This window comes from Mycteria americana, chromosome Z (assembly GCF_035582795.1).
Source record: "Mycteria americana isolate JAX WOST 10 ecotype Jacksonville Zoo and Gardens chromosome Z, USCA_MyAme_1.0, whole genome shotgun sequence".
Lineage (NCBI taxonomy): Eukaryota > Metazoa > Chordata > Aves > Ciconiiformes > Ciconiidae > Mycteria > Mycteria americana.
In genome coordinates, this window is record NC_134396.1 from 19966854 (window position 1) to 19986743 (window position 19890).

The 19890-nt window shown below is 38.7% G+C and overlaps 1 protein-coding gene and 1 long non-coding RNA gene across 10 annotated transcripts in view; one reads left to right on the top strand and one right to left on the bottom strand.

The window, feature by feature from the left end:
- Positions 1–211: 211 nt before the first annotated feature.
- On the bottom strand, positions 212–19601 carry LOC142421871 (uncharacterized). Of its 2 annotated transcripts, XR_012778995.1 has the most exons (7): positions 19465–19601; positions 18650–18753; positions 17924–18026; positions 16523–16779; positions 14429–14477; positions 4331–8453; positions 212–603 (listed from the first exon to the last, which is right to left on the bottom strand). It is a non-coding gene; the product is annotated as an uncharacterized LOC142421871 (long non-coding RNA). The 2 variants fall into 2 exon arrangements; XR_012778994.1 differs by lacking the exons at positions 16523–16779; positions 17924–18026.
- POC5 (POC5 centriolar protein) overlaps positions 16121–19890 on the top strand; it is a 33517-nt gene continuing 29747 nt past the window's right edge. For 5 of the 8 annotated variants that reach the window (XM_075527032.1, XM_075527039.1, XM_075527037.1 and 2 more), the window contains exon 1: positions 16129–16248. In XM_075527032.1, the coding sequence (XP_075383147.1) occupies positions 16144–16248 (105 nt within the window). In that variant the 5' untranslated portion in view covers positions 16129–16143. Of the gene's footprint in view, positions 16249–19890 lie in introns of all 8 variants that reach the window. The other 3 variants (XM_075527035.1, XM_075527036.1, XM_075527042.1) reach the window with 2 other exon arrangements.

The following is a 19890-nucleotide window of genomic DNA, read 5'->3' on the forward strand; positions in this document are numbered from 1 at the left end:
ACCAAATTTGAAAGGAACTTAATAATAAACATTGTGTAATGGGAAGATAAGTGAGATCAGATAAAAGGATAAAAATAGTTTTAACTTCCTATGAATGCTAAAATTCATGTAACCTCAAGAAAAAATAAATTCAAATAGAATAATTGTAATAAGCCTGACAAGTATAACCATCACATTAGTACTGACTACTGGGAGAAGCTGTATCAGAATTTTCTGGTGATGGTCTGGCACTAAAGAAGGCTTTCCTAAATGTGAAATTAACTGCGTAAGGACTGCTCTGTTAAGGTAAGCTACAACCAGACATTCATAAAAAAGGAAAAACGTAGCTTTTGGAAGATGTACTATAGCAATAAATCAATTAGTCAAACAAATTATAACCCTGGATCCACTCTAAGGCATTAGAAATGTAGGCTTCTGCATGTGGTTAAAAAAGAACAGAACAGTTAATGTCTCTCAAAGTCATTAATTAAGAACCCATATACCTTGTAGCTTTCCCAGCCATGAGCAGAGTTAGGAATTTGCTTGGTTTCCTGAAGCTCTCCTTTCAAATTTACCATTTCTCATGCTGTTGAGCTGCTGGTCTCACTGAACAGTGTTCATGACCTGAATGTAGAAGGAGTAAATAAAAAGACAAACAGATGAAAAAGTGTGTTAGATCTGATTACTCGTTATGAATAATGATTACCTAACAAATAGGTATACTTTGCTGTACGTATTAGTATATTTTCTAGCAAGATTTCAAAGTGCTTCACAAACATATTAGGATATCAAGCAACAACCCAGAACTCCTTAATATCAATTATTTTCTCTGTCAGGAACATTAGATCCTTCTCTTTATCAAATATTAGCATGGATAGGCAGGAGTATCTCAGGAAATTCTGATTTTCTGTACATAAAAAAAGAGAACGATGCCTGCCTAATGCTGGAAACAGACGCAGTCATTATGACATAGAGAAAATTGAAGAGTCCATATCATTGAAGGGCTGGCCAAAATCCCCATCTCTGATTAAATATGTAATAACATATAAACACTTTTAAATTTAAAATTGTCCCTTAGGTACAAGGAATAAAATAAGCTACAGAGCTGCCAGCCTGATGTCCCATCTGCATTCTGTATACAGAAATCCAAACAGGACTCTAACAGCATCTAGATGTGATATATTCTTGCCAAATAATATCAGTGATTATAATACTTAACTGTTCTGCACTGATGCAATGCTATGTCTGCATGATCAGAAAAAAAGAAGAAAAAACTAGTTTTTGCATGAAAATGTGAGTTTTCTTAAGGGTTGCTAAGGCCACCAGCTAGTTAGAGTCTTTATGCAATCTACTTACTATCACATTTCAATTGCTCCCTTTAGAAGTAAAGAAAAATGTTCTTTTCAAGACACACCAGTATCTTTGTAAGAACTAAAACTGAAATGATAAAACTGCAGCATGAGGCAACATGAAGAAGAAAATTAGGACGCAATCTTGCAAATAATGTCTTAATGACTAAAAATTTAACTATTTAAGGATTGCACAAGTGTGCTTCACAGCTATGGCTAAGACAATGCCTTATTTCCTCAAAGTATGTTAAAAGTCTCAACACAAATTAGTCTTGGCTTACTGTACACATAGCTTCAGGGCTTTTTAACAATGCTCTTTAAAATCAAAATCTACTCACACATAGTATCTCAAATGGGGAAGTTTAAAGCTTTAAGTCAAGGAAAATTGTCATAACATTTTAAAAGCTAAAGACTATGAACTTGATACGAACTCTACAAATGGAATGAAACATATCTTAACTATGTCACCTAACCAAAGGAAAATTGATTCCAACTATTACTCAGTTATCTCTTTTATTTCCAAGGTTTTAATCAAGACTTTGTCTTTGAAGAATCTGTTCATCACAAAACTGTAGAATGCAGCACTTCACATAGCGTCTCACAGGAAATGTTCTTGGTGCATTATTAATTACCATCAGTAATGCTTGTTCTACTTCCCTTTTTATTCAAGTCATAATGAATGAACTATGCTCTTTCTTTCCTGAATTATGTTTCTTAATCAAGCTCCTAGTTTTAGAAGGATTCTCCTCTATCCCTCAAGAACTACTATAAGTTAACTGATATGAACCTAAGACCCTTATTTCATATTTTCATAGGCAAAATTTTAAAAGTTTCAATGGTAGGTGTTTCAGAGACGGGCAAGATCTCATCATAGACCAAAAACTTATTTATCACCTAGCTATTAACGTTGCTATTACTCTACAGCAGAAATATGTCCTTCCTTTTCTGTGGTGCTATACTCCACGGCTGTGCTTACAGCACAGCAGCAGTAACAGTATACTGGCCTCAGAATTCTTCTGCTAAACATGATACCTTATCACAGGGAAAAACTGCTCAGTTTACACCAAAATCAGAATTGAAGCAATTTACTAACAACATGTAATTAAGCAGTAATCAGTGAGCTGTATATTTAAGATTCAGCAATACAAGTAAACCACAATATTAGATGCATACAAAATGCTAATAAACCACAATATTAGATGCATATGAAATGTTTGTAATAAACACATACAAAACCAACCTCCTACAACAACCCCACTCAAAAAGCTCTAATTACACATGAACACAGTTACACGTGCTCACCTCTTTCTTATAGGACCTGTGAGTAGTTACAAGCACACTCCCCTCATTTGGGAGCGTTGGTTCCCCTCCTTACACATCTCCTGCTAGAGGTGTGGCTGTTCTAGCTTTCTGTGCATCTGTGTGGCTCCTTACAACTCACTGAATCACACACCAGTGTGAAAGCACCCCACAACTTCATATATATGCACACCCCAAGTGTGGGTATGTATTGCTGCAGCCTGTATTGACAGTTCACTAGCTGGATGCAGACACTTCACCGTGTCCAACAGGGAGGATGCTTCTTGCTTAGGCAGACGTTTTGACGCCAGCAGAGCAACTCCTCACTGTGTCAAACCACATTCTGAGTATCCCTGTTTCCAGTCCAAGATCTCTTCCTCCTCATTACAAACTTCCATGCTGCTTTTATACTTCTTTTCAGGCTGTCTCCTTCTTTCAGGTGTCAATACATGCAACTGTGATTCTGTTAAGCTAAAGAAGCGATAGTGATCAATCTCCCAATGTAACATTCTCATGAAAACAAGATCATGAATATTGTGTCTCCTGAACTCAAATCTGAAAAATAAACTTCTTTTCTCCTCACTCATTTTCCTCTTCCTGCACAACAGCACAGTAAGGGCACCCTTACACAGACAAAGAATGGAATTCTTCTTGCTTAGCTTTAGATGTCTGCATCTGAACTAGTCACCTGAGTCCTGTAACAGGTTTTAGATTTCCGCTTCAGGATGAAATAAATCACACATTAAACATGCATGTTTCTCTCCACTGATGGGAGTTTTGGAGTGGGAGGTGGGAAAGGGAGTTTTGAATTCTAGCTCAGATGTAAGTCTGAGTTGTACAACTAAATCAGAATCTCATCCCAAATGTTTACAATGTCTTCTAAATTGGCATGGAGCACCTCCTTCTTTCCTTTTTTCTTTTTTTTTCTTTTTTTTTTTTAAGGGAGAGGTGGATTGGTTGCTTTTGCATTGGCTTCTGTCTTTGTCCAGACTAAGAGAGTTATAATTTTTAAGGTTTTCTAGTCCTCTGCTGCATCTCCTTCTCCAGTTTTTCCTCCTGCCCCTAGCTACCATCCATCAAAGTCAACTTATACCCCAAAAAGAGACTGGCACTAACACATACCAATACTGTACTGGTCAGATACATTACTGGAACTAATTTCTCTATTTCAACACAACAAGACTTACTTAACACAAGAGCTCATCCATTTGAGGCATTCTTTAAAGGCCTGTTTTCTACTACAATCTTTCAGTCACTGATGACTATGCACACTTTGACAAAGAGTCTTGATATGCTATTTTTTGCAGGTTGTCTGCTGAAAAACTCTTTTTCAGCATAACTTTTGAGTACTGATTAATTATGTAATGGAAAAGAAAGCTCAGAGAACTTTAATGTCTGCCTACAGATGGGTGGTATGTTTCCAACTACTGCAAAAAGAAATTCCCACGTGGCAGTATCACAATAGGCTTTAGTGAGTATAGCTTGATGGTAGAGAAATTTAATATCTTTAAAGGTGTTCTAAATTAGTGTCTTCATATTAATAGATATATGTAATCGAATATAAGCAGCTCACCTTCAAATGAATGCTAATCTGTATGTTACTTCTCACTTTCTGCATCATACCAGATACAAGACTGTAGGGCAGGTAATGCTAACTACTTTTATGCTCACACATTCAAAAATTCTATTAAAATGAAAATTACATTGAAGAAGTGCCTTGTCCCTCTCAAGTCTCCCATACACTGCCACGACACCATCAAAGGAAACAGTTGTTTGTTTCCTTTTGCTTTCTTCTTCCAGGTCAAATTTCTATTACTGTGCTTGTCTTTCCCACAAATAGAAGAGCCATCTGTATTCACATAACATGCTGGAAAGCGTATAATCTGCAATCCTGAAGAAGGCAAGCAGGAAAATGTGAGTGATTGCAGCACTTACCACAGATTTGGTACTACTGAGTAGATAAGCTCTGCCGTAAATGGAAAAGAAACACACTGATAAAAATGGAAAATAGAAAGTTCTTGGTTTTGGCACTACTACACTTACTGCTCATCTAAAGCAAGTGAGAGATAACAAATTAAACAAAACCTAGCAAACTAAACCAAAAAGAGAAGCAAAATATGTATTTATGGGAAGAAAACTAGAAAACAGCAGAGTTAAAGGTAACATATCCCTTCACCATTTTTTCTCCTATTTATCATCTTCACTGTTTATGCTACAGGACTGACATATTTAAAAACTTTCAACTTCTTCTTAAGCATGCTCCCGAGATGACAATAAGGACAACTGTAATTCACACACAGAATAAAAGGCATTCACTCTACCTTAAATGAAATCTGACAAATTTCATATATTTACCTGAAAAGTATCTCAATATAAATTACATACTTTTGTTGTAAATCTATTTTGACACAATCAGTTAAATCCATCATTATTTAAAATCAGCACTGTTTCTAACATAATTGTGATTCCAGGTGAGAGCAAAGGCTAGTGATTCATCAAGCTTAGTATCCTGTCTCCAAAAGAGCACCCAAAGTAAAAAGAGAGCAATAGGGCACGTAGTGGGACTTCTCCCACATGATCTCCTTAAGCTCCAAAAATATATAACATTGGGACTTCCTCAGTCAGAGACAATATCTTTGTATTCAATAGGTATAGGCGGATTTTCCTTCCATGAACTTGACCACTCTTCCCCTGAATGCATGTAAACTTTGTAAAGTGAATTTGTGGAGCTTCTTGCAAAAGATATTACAGATGCTAAAACAAGATGAAGAACCAAGTCTTCTTGTTTGCTTTGAATAAGGCTTCTGTTAGCTTCAATTGATGCTCCCTAGCTTTTTTACTGGAAGAGAGAGAAAACAAGAAATCCCTAATGCACCACCTTCATACCACTTGGGGTTTTTTAGTCTTGTGTTACATTACCATAGAATAGCCTTTCTCTAGGATGAAGAACTCTCGTTTTCCTAATTGTTCTTCGTATTGTAGCCACTTCATACTGTAGATCATCCTTTTTACCTTTCTTCGAACTTTTTCCAGTTTGACTGTAGCTTTTTTAAGAGGAAGGCAGAACAACTGGTAAGCACCAAACTCCTGTTCTCATAAAATCTGTTGTAAATTGAAGACCTTGTTCCTGAGTAAAGATGGGCAGCTCAAAATCCAACACATTATGTGTAAAGTTGGGGCTGGTTTTATGTACATCACAATACATTTTCTACATTTAGAAATGTAGATAAATACAAATGTATCTACATTTGCCACTTCAATCTCCAATCACTGTCTCAAAGTCTTCTTGTAAAGATAATCAGAGATGGTCTGTGAATGCCAGGCAGTGTTTATTTTACCCTGCACTGCTAGTCTCCTTGAAATAAGAAAACTTTGCTAAGTGATAGCTTATGGAGTCCAAAAATTAATAATTAAAACCCAGTTATTCTTGCAGGATTTCCAGAACAGTAGCCTTGGACTTTGCTGATTAATCAATTTATTGTAAAGTAGTCCCATACAAGCTTAGATTCCACCCTGTCACTGATTCTGTTTGGCTTCACCTTAGTGTCAAAGCTTTTGACATTCTGCCTAAAATGTTGTCGCTTATCTACACACGTCTCTACCTTCCTCTCTCTCCTTCTTCTTTCATTTAAGACTGCAAAACTTTCCATAAGCCTTTTTACTCCCTTAATTTCAGTTCATGATCATGTATTAGATTTTGTCTATATCATTTCTTTCATATACCTTTTATCTTCCCATTCTCTTCCACAATATGTGTCTTCCGTAAGTGTCTCATTTGTCAGTTTACTTGTTGTTTGCATTTTAAATACTTCACAAACTTTTATTTAACCACAGGTACATTTTGTTTCTTACCTTTGCTGTACAAACCTCACAGCATAAGCCATTTAAACCTTTAACAAAGACTCTTCCCTTGCATTGCTTTTACCATGTTTTTATTATATTAACACAGTGCTCTGGAACAGAGTCAGACAGGCCCTACCAGATTCATCCCTCTACATGATGTATCAGGACTTGAGTCTACTTACTCCAAAAATGGATTAAAATTACTCAGACCAATATTTAAGCCAGGCTTACAGAATTTAGGTGCCAAACTGACAAATTCTGGGTTTTAATAATCAAATACTCTTGAGAGTCTGTAGTTCCATATGAAGTACAATTAAATTCAAAAGATAGGAATCATCTGAACAAATGCAAATATCTAAAATGTTGATATCTGAACTAGTTGTCTAGACTCTCTTTGTAGTCGCAACAGAGAGATAAGCACTTCTGTGGTATAATTCATCTGACCTTTCGGAAATGTATGAGATCAACTGAACCCTGCAGGCACTTGTTTCTCTGCTAGGACTATAAAAGACTAAAAGACTTTTCAGATGAGGCTAAGTTAGATGTCCCTTAAGCAACTATAAGGGGAATCCAGAATGAATAGCCCTGAAGAAGATGTCTGCAATAAAAAGGCCTTAAGTTAGCAGGATGAATACCATGCAAAACATTTCAGCCTGAATGTCACAGACATATACAGATAGGCAGCCTTTCTGAACAGTTGTTTGAAAGGCATTTTAATAGCAACCTAAGTTTTTATTACAGTCTGAATTGGGGGTGCTGGTCCTTGAAAGACTAGGAATCTTTCTTTATTAGCAGAGAGAACTTTTTTGTTAACTAGGCACCAGAAAATTTGAAAGAAAAAACTGTCATAATGTGTAGTATTTTGCATCTTAAAATGAATGCCAACAATCCTCTCTAAAACTTAAAAAGGTACCTCTGGTGTACACTCTTACACCATCTAGACCATCTAATTAAGCTAATTCCTTCCTTTCAGTTAATGGTATTCCACCAGTCTTTGTCAACATTAATATAATACTATATTATTTTATTGTATTATAATCATTATTAGCATTATTATATAATATTATATAATTATGTTACATTTATATATAACAATACAAATTCCAGAAACACTTAATCTGATTTCCAAAAAAAAAGGAAAGGTTAGCAGAGCCAGGATATTGCTACTATGTTCGTGACTCTAGGAGTAATCAAGAACAGTTGCTTATATCAGTACAGAGTCTTATCTTGGGACTGTTAAAAGAGCAAAAGTTTCCACTAAGCCCCAAATTCTAGAAAATTCTACAGCTCTACATACAAAATACTTGGTCATATTCTAGGTGTGTGTGACCTAAAGGAGAGGGACCAAACTGACTGAAGTGATCTTTGTCGATTTCTCATCCTGGCGAGCACAGTGGGACAACAGATGGTGGCTTTTAGACAGCTTTGTGTTTCTACATATTAAGCAATGCAAGCTCAAGCTTCAACCTAGTACACTCTGAGTCCTGGGACATGTCTAGAGAACTATCCTATAGCTGAATGTCACAACACCTCAAGCTGACCGGAGAGTTTTCAGAGCTCTTTAAAATGGCAAAGCTCCTTTAAAGCTGAATAAAAGAGCCGTGGGTCAGGGGTATAAGCAGTGGACAGAATATGAACAAGTGAGGATTCAACACCTAAAGCTGATTTTTCCTTTCTGTGCTGACTGAATTATACAGGCTGCTCCACATTATGAGTGTTTGTTTCTTTAAATCCAGTTCGCGAGCAGAGTAGCGTGATATATTGCCACCTGGTGCAGAGGTGATGTAAAAATCCTTGCTGATTCCTGTATGAGCAAAGGCTGCGTCACTGCAGAGGCACATCTCTGCGTGGACCATCCCGGCAATGTCGTCAGTTCCCTTGCTTGCTGACTCACGGCTTGGGAAGAAATCAGCTCTGAGGAAAAAAACCTGCCCTTCAGTCTGCGATGATGCGGAGCGGGCAAGCACAGGGACTGCAACCTGCCTGAGAAAGGGGAGAGAGAGAGTGATGGCTACAGGCAAAGGAGCTGGCAGCTCTCAAACCGGAATGCAAACATACATATCTACAGCTGTCAACAGCTAACATGTTGATCCTGCCATAAGATACTGGAGAGACGCTGAAACATTATGACTGTTATACAATCGCTCATGTAAATGGGCTGCTCTTAGAGGGAGGATGAAAGTCTGCTTCACATTAATCATTTCAAGCTTTTCTTGCACATCATTTGCCAAATGGATCTGTGCTTTATAATGGAAACCTCATTCAAATAACCTGCCTAGGATTCCTTTGCACAAAGAACCTCTTAAAAGTGGTAAAGCAAGTACAGTGCACAGATTTTTTTAAAGACAGCAATAAACATCACAATTTTTATTTATAAAGATTGTGTTTTCCTTAGGAATAGATCGTTAATATAATTAAGCTTGGAAAACCTTTTACTTGTTTTCAGAGAAAACAGTTTAATTGCTGCCAGCCGCTTTCTATAGACTCCTATAAGAAATAGAGTTTTACCTTTCTTTAAAACCCTGTAAGCTGCTGTGAGGAACAATCACAAAACCAAAACAAGTATTCTTTCTTCAGATATGATTTTCAATAGCAGATTTATGGGCAGCCTTAATGCTAGTCTTGAAAGAAGCTGATGCTGTGCATTTTATGGTCATTCAATACTCAGTGGTGTTCTACTGTCCCTCCAGCAAAGTATGTCATCACAAATATGTTCTACATGTGCACCCTGCCACTGAAAGATCTCTAGGGATGTTTATCTTTTGATTTCCTATCAGAAGAGATTTAACTGATCACCTGTTCCCTACAGTTTAAAAGGAGAAAAGTAGCATTACCACCAAAATATTCCAGGTGCTTTTTGGCAAAATTGTTGACAGGTCTTTTTTGGACCAGTTCAAGAGTGTTTCTTATAGCAGGAACATACCCATGACCCCATGACTTATAAGGCTGTTCTGGTTTATGCAGAGTATCCATGGCATTGTAAAACTTTATCAAGCTGCTTACAGGTTTTTTTCAATTCAGAAGTTTGCAACAGAAATTATTAACATTAAAAATATAAATAATGCATTGCTATTAAGTGCTTTACATAGCTGATTATTTGACTGAAACAGTATATTCTAGCCACTGTACTGCTACCATTATTTGCCACAGAGCAAGAGCTGATTACTGAAGTCATATATAGCCACAGAACAGAATTTAGAATACAGAGTACAAGCAAGAATATTCAGGCTTCTTCCATTCCAATTCTTTTCAATATTTGGGATAGAACAATCTTTGAAATTACTTCCTTTTAATCAGCTGGTCTCCTATTTCTCCCACTAAAGACTAAACACAGCACAAATTGCTGGTATTTCTCTAGCTTGAGGAAAAAAATCTGCCAAAGGAAGATTAAATAATCTTGAGGGGAGCATTCTCCTTAAATTCACCCAAAGCCTACAGACCAGTTTCATGTGTGGTATCACGTTGGAAAAAAGTTAGAGGCTTGAAAAACAGGTGAATGTATTGTTACTCAATCCACTGCAAGAGAAGCACTTTTTTCCATGTAACTGAAAATCTTTATCTAACATGCCAACATGTCATTGTGGTAGAAAAACCTTTCTTGCAATTCGTGCAAAATCCATTCAAAACCAGTCATGATAGGTTCTGTTACTGATGGGGAAAAGACTGACTGACTTATGTGGAAAAGGTTACTCATGAAAAAATTCAGATGCCCTAGGAGAAACTTTTAAGCATATATGAACACATTCACTAGGCCTATAGCATGTATAGGCTCATCAACAAACACTGTCATGTAAGTGCCTGTCAACCTATAAGCCTACCTGTGAAAAAAAAATGGGAGAATGTATTTTCAGGCATAGCAAACACTAGACTCCAGACTATTTTAAATCTCTCAATACTATCTGCAATTCACGTTTTCTCTGAAAAGGATATATACTAGACATATGCACTGACCTTTATATAACAGATGACATGGTCAGAACAGCATTTCTACATGGGGAGAGTGGGATATTGGGTAGAAGAACTTTAACACTGAGGTGTTCCATATTCACAGGATATGACCGTTACTATCATCATTGTCACAAGAAAAGAATGCCAGTAGCTTCCAAAATATGTGGAACAGCACTGTCATAGTGCCCATATGCATTATCTTTAGCCATTATTTTTTGTCTAAAATTAGGATTTCAATTGTGCACAAAATGCTGGTATTTTGAAAGTGTTTCTTTATTTCAGTTGGAACAAAAATTTCAATTTGGATCATGAAATGGGTGATCTGCCAATCAACTATGTTTATTATTTCAGTTCACATGATGGGAAAGGAATGGTCCTGGACTACACAATTATGAAGGCCCCACTGCAGAAGGCAGTAGCCATAATGTGACAGTCCTTTGAATGTAAAGCCCCAAAGGATGCAGCTCAGTGCCTTCTGCCTGGCTCTTCGCCTCCCAACACTCGATGCTTCTGTCTGAGGCATGTGGAGCCATGGAGCAGAAGAGAGATCACGAGACTATATTGTACAAGGCACAGATCTACCTAGAGGCCAGAGCTGCATCTAACACTGCGCATAAGAGGAGACAGACCTTGTGTTGACACAGTAAACGGCCAAATAGTTAATCTGGTAGAGTCAAACAGTAATCACTCCAGTATGCACACTTAAGTTATCACAAAGCATCTGCTTTTCCATCACAGTAATCATGATAGATATAGGGGAAAAACAGGAAAAGCACTGAAAAGGTATTTCAACAAGCTATAGAATTACAGACAAAGCTAAAATTCATGTATATTTTATATAAACTAGACTACATTTACTTTGCACTTTGAATCCTTCAAAAACTGTTTCAACAACCACACAAAGATGACCCTTTGTAGATGTGTTAATGCTATCAAATCAGTTCAATCTCCTTCCTCCTGCCTCCCTTCTCCCTGTTTCCTTCAGAAAAGCACAGGACAGTAACAGTTCCAAAATTAATTCCTAGTCTGCACAGATGACTGTACTTTTCCTGGCTCAAATCACTGCTGCGGCATTTGCTTGGCTGGAGCAGCATATGAACATCAGTGGTCATAAAAGCATGGAAGAATCTCCTTCCCTCTGTTAAAATAATTGTACGTTCTATTGTACTATAAAATCCAACATTAAAGACGACTAGTATTTTTGATATACAATTCAGAATCAGAAAGTTTCAACAGAAGATTTTATCAGATAGTCCATAAAATCCACAGTGTGGGAGTAGGGTAATTATTGTCATTTCATTGCTCGCTCTCTATCTACAATTATCTCTTTATACTAGTAATCAGCTTTATACCATTTGATCTCCTTTGCTTTTTATCCATCTAATTACAAAGTAGCAGTAGATGTTTGCATCACAAAGACTGGTTTGAGTACCCATTGCAATCTCCTTCAATTTTCAAATGTCTGCATTTTCCCAAAGATGTAAGACTGAAAACTAAACACACATTTAAAGGCTATGTCTTATGTGCCAATGGCAGTCAGGTATTTAAAAAACTATTTTATGCGGAAAGATTCATCATATTTTTTACACCAGCAGCGTACAACACAAATTAGCATGAACGGAGTGATAGAAGCATATGCCATCTCTCTATTTTGAATAGTACTCTTACATTATTGGGTCTGAGACAAGGAACTTGTGCTCTGTTTCACTAACATGCACCAGACAAACATATGCCTTGTTGAAAAGTTAGACGTTGACAAGCATTTCAAAACACTGCAGTAGTTCTACATTCACATGACCTTATTTCAAACACCAAACAAATACGTAAATCTGGAGGCTGATTGTTAGTAGTTAGAGGGGTCAGAAAAGCTTGTTTGGATATGGTGATCTAAAATTGCCCTTTGGAGGAACTTTTCTCTTGCTTTTAACTATATTGCCTTTTAAATACTAGAGATATGGGTAGAGGAAGTCCTGTGACCAGATATCCTGCCACACTTCATGACTACAAATGCCACTGTGTCTCCTGCCCTTTGATATGGAGGCCAACTCAGTCCAGTGACAAACAGTGTTATTCCTCATGACCCTTATTTTAGAGTTTAGGGATGGTCCAATCCTACAAATTCATGTCAGGGTACAGTAACAACCCTACTCCCTTTTGTCCAGGAATAGTTTGGTTTATTACAAAATCCTCCCTCAGCTGTGACCTTGCAGAAAAGTCAGTTGTGGCAACGGAAAATAGATTATGCCTTGCTTTGGTGTAGGCATTGGTCACCAAGACATGATTACAACTGGATGTTAGGTTCAGCTTAGTATTCAAAAAAAAAAAAGGAATAGTGCCAGGACAAGCTCTGAGGCCAGCGCTCTTCCTATTCATGCAGGTCTTACAAATGCAGTTCCTCTTTACCCCAAATTTAACTCTAACTGGAACTGAAGACCTTATTGTACATACTTACAACCAAATCAATTAAAAAAAGATGTTTCTCTGAAACCATCTGCTCCTTCATGCTTACTACATTCCATCAGCAAATGCTATCCTTCCATTCTGCTTTTCTGGAAACTAACCTCAGCAAGCGTCATTGTAGGCTTTAATGAAACGCTATGACTGCACGATAACGAGGAGTTACTCAGGCTGGAGTTTTTGCTCATCAAATCATGCAGGCCTTACCAGATGCTGCAGTTAAAAACAGCCCTCTGTTGACACTTTCTCTAAATCCTAACTCAAAATATGTCTCCAAACTATTCTTAATCAAATTCCATAAAAAACACAAAAACAGTGAGCAGCCAGTCATTTCTATAGATAACATCCTCCATCCCCTTCCTGGAGACCTCACGGTATCCTGGAATGAAACTCGTCTTCAAACCCTGCTGGGTTCAAAACCAAACCTAACTCCTTGCCCATTTTCAGTCATAACCAGAGGCTAATAAAGCTCCTGTCCAGCAAACCCAATCACACACTTGTCACTTCTGCCAAAAGAAGGTCCCATCCTAGGTCTCAGACAATAAATGCAGCTTATGACCATATAACGAATTCTTTGTGTTTAGGTTTTAGTGCAGACATTTCTAACTTGGCTATGGCCAAGACTAAAAGCAGGGATGTTCTTAGGGCCAAGTTTTGTAAAAGGAATAACCAAATGTCTGTTTATTGCTCAGTTCTGAATATGTACTTGGCTAAGATGGAAGCTAACACAGGCAAGGGCGAATATATTATGTTTGGGTTTGGAACAAATATGGATGTACTGGTTAAGACTTAGACAAGGTTTAAGGTTGGGGCTGGGTTATCGTTTGGTAATCAAGAGCTGAAGTGTTTGGCTCATTGCAGGATCCTCAACAGGCTACACTGCTGGACCCATAGTAGTATTAGTAGGTAGGGAATGATTTAAAATTAATTTTAGAAGATGCTTATCTTCTTTTATTATAACCTAGGAAAGATTGTAGGTTTAATGAGGGTTACAAATTTATGGAAAAATATGGTAAATCTGCTTTATTCCTTGAGCTCCTAGGCCTAAGGGAAAGTCAAATGGTGGTAAGTGCCAATTGCTAAAGCATTTAATATTAACAAAGTCAGCACCTCTCTTTAGCTAATGCTAAACTGAAATTATGATTAAGTATTTAGAAAAGAAAAACAGAATACCTCAAGTTAACAGATGCTTACTGTGTAAATTGCTAGAATGGAGAATTGAGGCTGATAAGGGACAATGCTTTCTGTCAATTCTGACAGTTGTTGGTCCCTTGCAACAGATTGAAGTTATGACTAGGATTAAAGATAAAGTTTCAGAAAAGTAGGAATGAAGAATTTAGTTTACTGTATGAAAGCATATGACTGGGGTAAGGAAATATCTTATGTTGATGCCTATACAGACATCAGCCACCTGGTTGTGATCAGGGCTGAGCTTGAGGTAGGATTTGGGCAATCAATTTTGCATCAAAAATACATAAACACATTATAAATACAACAGAGAACAGTGCAACATATATAAAAACAGGGAGGTTATGAAGATGTAAAAAATATACCTGATATATGCCATGATAAAAGATTTATCTTGAAATCCCTGAAAAAAATCTGTTCAAAAAAAAAAGGACAAATATAATATTTCTACCAGCCTACTAACTTTACCAAATCATCCCTGGGATCATTTAAAACTATTAATTGATCTAGAGGCTGTGGTGGTCTTTTTTTTAGAGATGACCTAGAAAGTAGACATTTTTGCATTAATATATCTTACACAGTTTGAAAGTACTCTAAAAAGAGGAACTGAAGTCTTGGGTTTGATCATGGCTCAGACCTAAGAGTAGGAAGCAGCAGAAACAAAAACACTCCACATTAGTGAAGCTTTGCATCAGGTAAAGTTGGCAATTAACTGGATGCTGCAATAACCAAACATTGAAGTAGGCCTTTTGATATGGAAAAAGGCTTACTTTAGGAGAACTTAATGCCTCTACGAGAGGTGAATTTTTCTGGTTTCCTTACTTGTTTCACAGATGCAAAAGATTCTAGAAGATACATATATTGCTGTAAACATTTATAAAGGGCAAATTATAAATTATAATTCTGTGGATGTTTGGATATTTTATGTCTGTACTATCTTTCTAATGTTATCAGACAAAACGTTGGTGCAATATAAGGTATATTCACATACTACGGAGCTTGACTGGGACGTTTGTGGCTCTAGTATACCAGATCGTACAGCTGTAGCCAGAGTTCAGTGCTGTAAGTTACTTTGGAAAGATTTTCTATGTCACAGCTTGCATTACAAAAAGAAAAATTAAGATGGTATCAGGATAAATAGGACTAGCAAACAGGACTCTCTACTCCTTGATGCACGATCAAAAATCTTTAAAACTTGGTGTTGAATTTCTGTTTATTTAAGCCCTGAGATAACAGCAATAAAAGCAATTCCCTCTGGGATCACACTGAGCAGTTACTGCTCCAACTGCTGACCAAGCAGCTTTGCCTCAGATGGGGTGCACTACACACTGCTCTACCACAGGGCAGACCGAATTTAACACCTGAATTCATTTAGCGTGTCTACCTATAAACGGGTTTATAGCAAGGCTGGATTGGAGAGAAATGCTGGAAACCACAAGCCCAGACCTCCTCCTGTAACATCACTGCAAAAATTATTTAAAACACCTACTCGGGAAGGTTTTCTAGCTTCATAATTAGCATAGGTGGAACCGTTTAAGAAGGAAGTAGTTCCACCAAAGAACCCTCTTTTTTAAAAATCTTCATTCTCCACAGGAATGCCCTTCAGCAGCTGTTCTCCAACATGGAGAACACCAGGCTCACCCACCTTGCCTAGCCCAAACTTTTAGGCTCGCACAGTCCCCTACGCCTCCCCGCATCGACAGAGCCACTGGCCACCACTCTGGCGCTCGGTAAGGGGCACGGGCCGGGACCACGGACGCACCACAGCTTTCGCGGGGCCGCAACACCCGCCAGCCACCGCCCGCCCCTCAGGGTACGACAAGACAAGACCGGACCGGACCGCCCCGCCCCGCCCCGCGCGCAGCCCGTCACGCCCCCGCCAACGGCCGGCCGCGGCCCGCGCACCAGCCCCGGGAATGCTGCCGCCAATCAGTGCGCGGCAGCCGCTGACAGGCAGAAGCCGGCGGGAGGCGAAGCGGCCGTAGGCGAAAGAGGGACGGCGATGGGACGGACTGGCACGCCCGCCCCGCGGCTGAGCAATTTAATTGGCTACTTTGCCGCCAAACTGCCTAATCAGAGAATGCTTTGTAAACGTACCCTGAGCCTATCAGAGAGGTGCTTCTTCTTCCGCTGTGGTAGTTTGAAACCGTCTCGCTCGGCGGCCGGGGGCGGCTGCTGCCCGCAGGTGAGAGGGGGGTGGTGGTGGGCGGCCGGGGGTGCTGCGCCCCGGGGGGCCGTGACTTCCACAGTACCTTCTCCATAACCCCAGTCTTCTCTGGCCCCCCCCTACCCCCCCCCCGAGCTTCCTATAGCTCTCTGAGGGGGCCTGTGAGCACCCCCAGCCCCCGGGTAGTTGGGCTGGTTGCCTTAAAGGCCCTGTCTTAAAAAAAACACAAAGAAAAATCTCCTGTTCACATTCGGAATTGTGCTCCTTCCTGCCTGCCCACCCGTGTGCCTACCCGGCTGTGCTTCCCAGGTGTCTTTGTGACAGCCTGCAGCTTGTCCTTACTGTTGCTAGTTGACATGACAGCGGTGGTCGCTGTAGTATCCGCTCTGCAGGCGTAAGGGGTAGTTGCAGAGATGCTGTGGTGAGAAGCTTAAAAACGTGGACCTGAGCAGTGCTGCTTTGCAAGGGGGCACAGTTAAGGGAAACGAAAATGTCCGGTGTGACTGGGAGATGGAGTAGTTCTCTTTCCTAGGTGTTGAGTCCTGTGATCTGAATGCAACATTAAATTATTTGGGAAGCATCACTTTTAGTCAAAAACAAACCCTAAGGCACAAAATCCTGAGCACAGCTCAAGCAATTAAAAAGTAAGGATGAGAGCAGCCATGGTGAGTCAGGTCAAAGATCTTTATAGTTGCATCCTCTTTCTAAAAGTAGCTGTCTTAGCACTGTGGTTGTACACTTATGGTTTGGAAGAAACTACTGCTGTTAACAGGAATCTTTCTTTAATGAAGTCAGGCAGATGTTTTGGCAGATGCTCAGGGAAGATTAGAAGAACATGGTAAGCATGAAGATGCTCCTCTCACTTGTCTCTCACCATATAATGATTTGCAGCTTAGCAAATCAACTTGTTGACCCAGAGATGGTGTCTTACTTAATATCCCTTGATTTCTCTTTTAGAAACTTACCTGCTGTTTTCTTGAACTTAGTGCTTGTTCACTGAGATCAAAGCAGACAAGTTATTCTTAGCATGACATGGCAATGATATCTGTAAACATCAGCTTAAAAGAAGTTAATTTATCTTAATTTATTGTAGTAATCCAATTTGTTTTGTACATAAGCAGATTTCTAGAACTTTAGGTTTACTGAGATTTTCACTGGAATGTTGCAATAATCAAAATGCAAGGTTAGACTCTAGACACAAATATTAGAGGTACGTACAGACAGGCAAAACATAGAAATGTGGGGAAAGTTTGAACTTTAAGTAGTAAGCTTGAACTTTAAGTAACCTGTTAGTGGAATCTAAAATGGTGTTCAAGTCAGTAAAGGCAGTCAGGTGTAGACCAGATGGACAAACACAGTGGAGGGCTAGTCCATGGGTATAAAGAAAAGGGATGGGAAGAGGAGGCAAACACACTGAGCCTGAGGTGACAGTGAGTGACTTTTATAAGACAACATCAAACAGGTAAGCTGCAATTACAGATTTGAAGGGAAGAGTGTCCTGGAGGGGAGAGGTAGCATCACTTGTGACGAAGGAACCTTTGAGTTTTGGAAGACCACAAACTTGAGAGTAGTTTCAGTGATAAGCAGAGAACTAGATACACTAGACTGAATGCCAAGGGCATGATCTCAGAAAACTGAAAACAGAAGTCAGGACAGTGGCCTTAAGTTATTGAACAAACTTTTCAGAAGAAACCTCTCTCCTCCACTTCCTTGGCGTCATCTGCATTCACGTGAAACTCCATTTGCCCTCCTGCTTCTCAGAAGAATTGATGGTACTTTAGTTCTTTTTAAGTGGACTGAGAAGGACAGAGAACACTATTTGTAATTTCTGGCTGCAAGTACACCTTTAATTCCTGTTAAGTGCTAGACAGTTGATCCTTTGTGATCCTCCCTAATGCCCACACACACAGGTACGTTTGAATACCTCCAGGACTTCTAGGGTATGCAGGACCCACAATTTGAGAAACTATATCAATGGGAAGGCATATGGAGTTGAAGCTGACTTTTTAACATTATTGAAGAAGTATTTGTTTGCTATTAAAAGAATTTATTGACTAAAGGAAGGGGGTGTGCTAGTATAAAGTTATTTGATTAGGTAGAGAGGCCAAAACTAAAGGAACAGATCGGGAATCATTTGTGGGAGAGAGGAAAGGAGAAAATTATCAGAACAGGAGGCAATGAGCATGGAAGAGATGAGGAAGATAGTATTTCTTCTTTCATCTATCTAGTATTTCTTCTCTCATCTACGCACTGGTATACAGCCATAAAAGTATGTACTAAACCTCCCCAAGACTTCATATTTTGTACTTAAAAGACATGGTCAGTATATTAGGGCTCAGCGGGAAGTAAGGAGACAGTAATCATGTCTTTTGAACCTTGGGGCTACAGGAAATCTCAGCATTTAAAATTTTCTTTATACCATTTTTGAAATGTCCGTCTTCAGCACAGAAGCAAACTTCCCATTCTGAAAGGTGTAGATACCCGTCGCAGAGAGAGCTTTTGTGGTGCAGGAAGAATCAGCATCTAGAATAGCTCAAACAACAAAAAGACAATTAATTTCCATCTGTATTCCTACATAGAGAGCTATGAGATTATTGCATTTTTTGACATTTTGAAAAAAGATGATGATGCTTAAGGATATTTCTGCCAATTTGATGACAGTAAAACTAGCAATTTAAAAATAACATTTCTGTCAGAAAATGCATCTGTTTAAAAAACAACTGAGAATATTATAATTGACAGTTTTAAAGGTCTCTCTAAAAATAAATTTTCCTTGCATGGTTGTTTGCTACATTGTACAAGCACTCAGTTCCTCTGTTATTGATGGTGGTTGTCTTCCCATGCTTACTCTCTGACAGCTCCCTTCTCAATGTGTCTGATGATTGTTTATCATGTGCATCAGGCAACTATATCACTCTGCCATTCATTCATTAACAAATTTGCCTTGCTTAATACTCAGTTCCCACTCATTCTGTAATTCCTTTCATTCCCCCTCATATGCTTTAGAGTTCTTTTTCCCTATATCCTATCAAGTTTTATCACAAGAGCTTTAGTTCTTCACTGAAGGACTTAGAAGGCTACGGTAGATTAGAAAACACATATATCTTTCAGAAAGTCTTCAAGTTTCTTGTCATTTCTGCCATATCGCCTGCTTCCCAAATGTTCAAAGAACACCTCACTATCGTGCTTAGAAATTGCTGGAATCATTGACATTACCTGAACCTAAGGCATTACCTGTCCTTCCATATCTGTTCGTCTTCCTGGGCCTATAAGGCAAGAAGAGTCAAAGAAGTGGAGGGAGACTGATGTTGGCCACTAAGTGAAGGCTTCAGGGTATTGAACTGGAGTGTTCAGGGCATCATCTCAGCTTGAGCTGTGGCTGAGGTAGTTCGGGAAGGGGAGGGAAATTGCAGTGTAGCTTAGTCATTCCTGTGTCACTCTATAGGAATTTTGTACTGAAACAAGCTGATAAGCTCCAAAACAATATGGTGTGAATAAGAAGGAGGGATTGACACAGGAATGTATCTGTAAATTAAGGCTTCTGTTATTCTTGATATATCTGTTTAGTTTTTTCCTCTAGCAGTGTATTTTAGTTGCCATTCATGTAAAACTTTGTATTGTGTATCATTAAGTGTTATGTATTATTCAGTTAATGTAAAA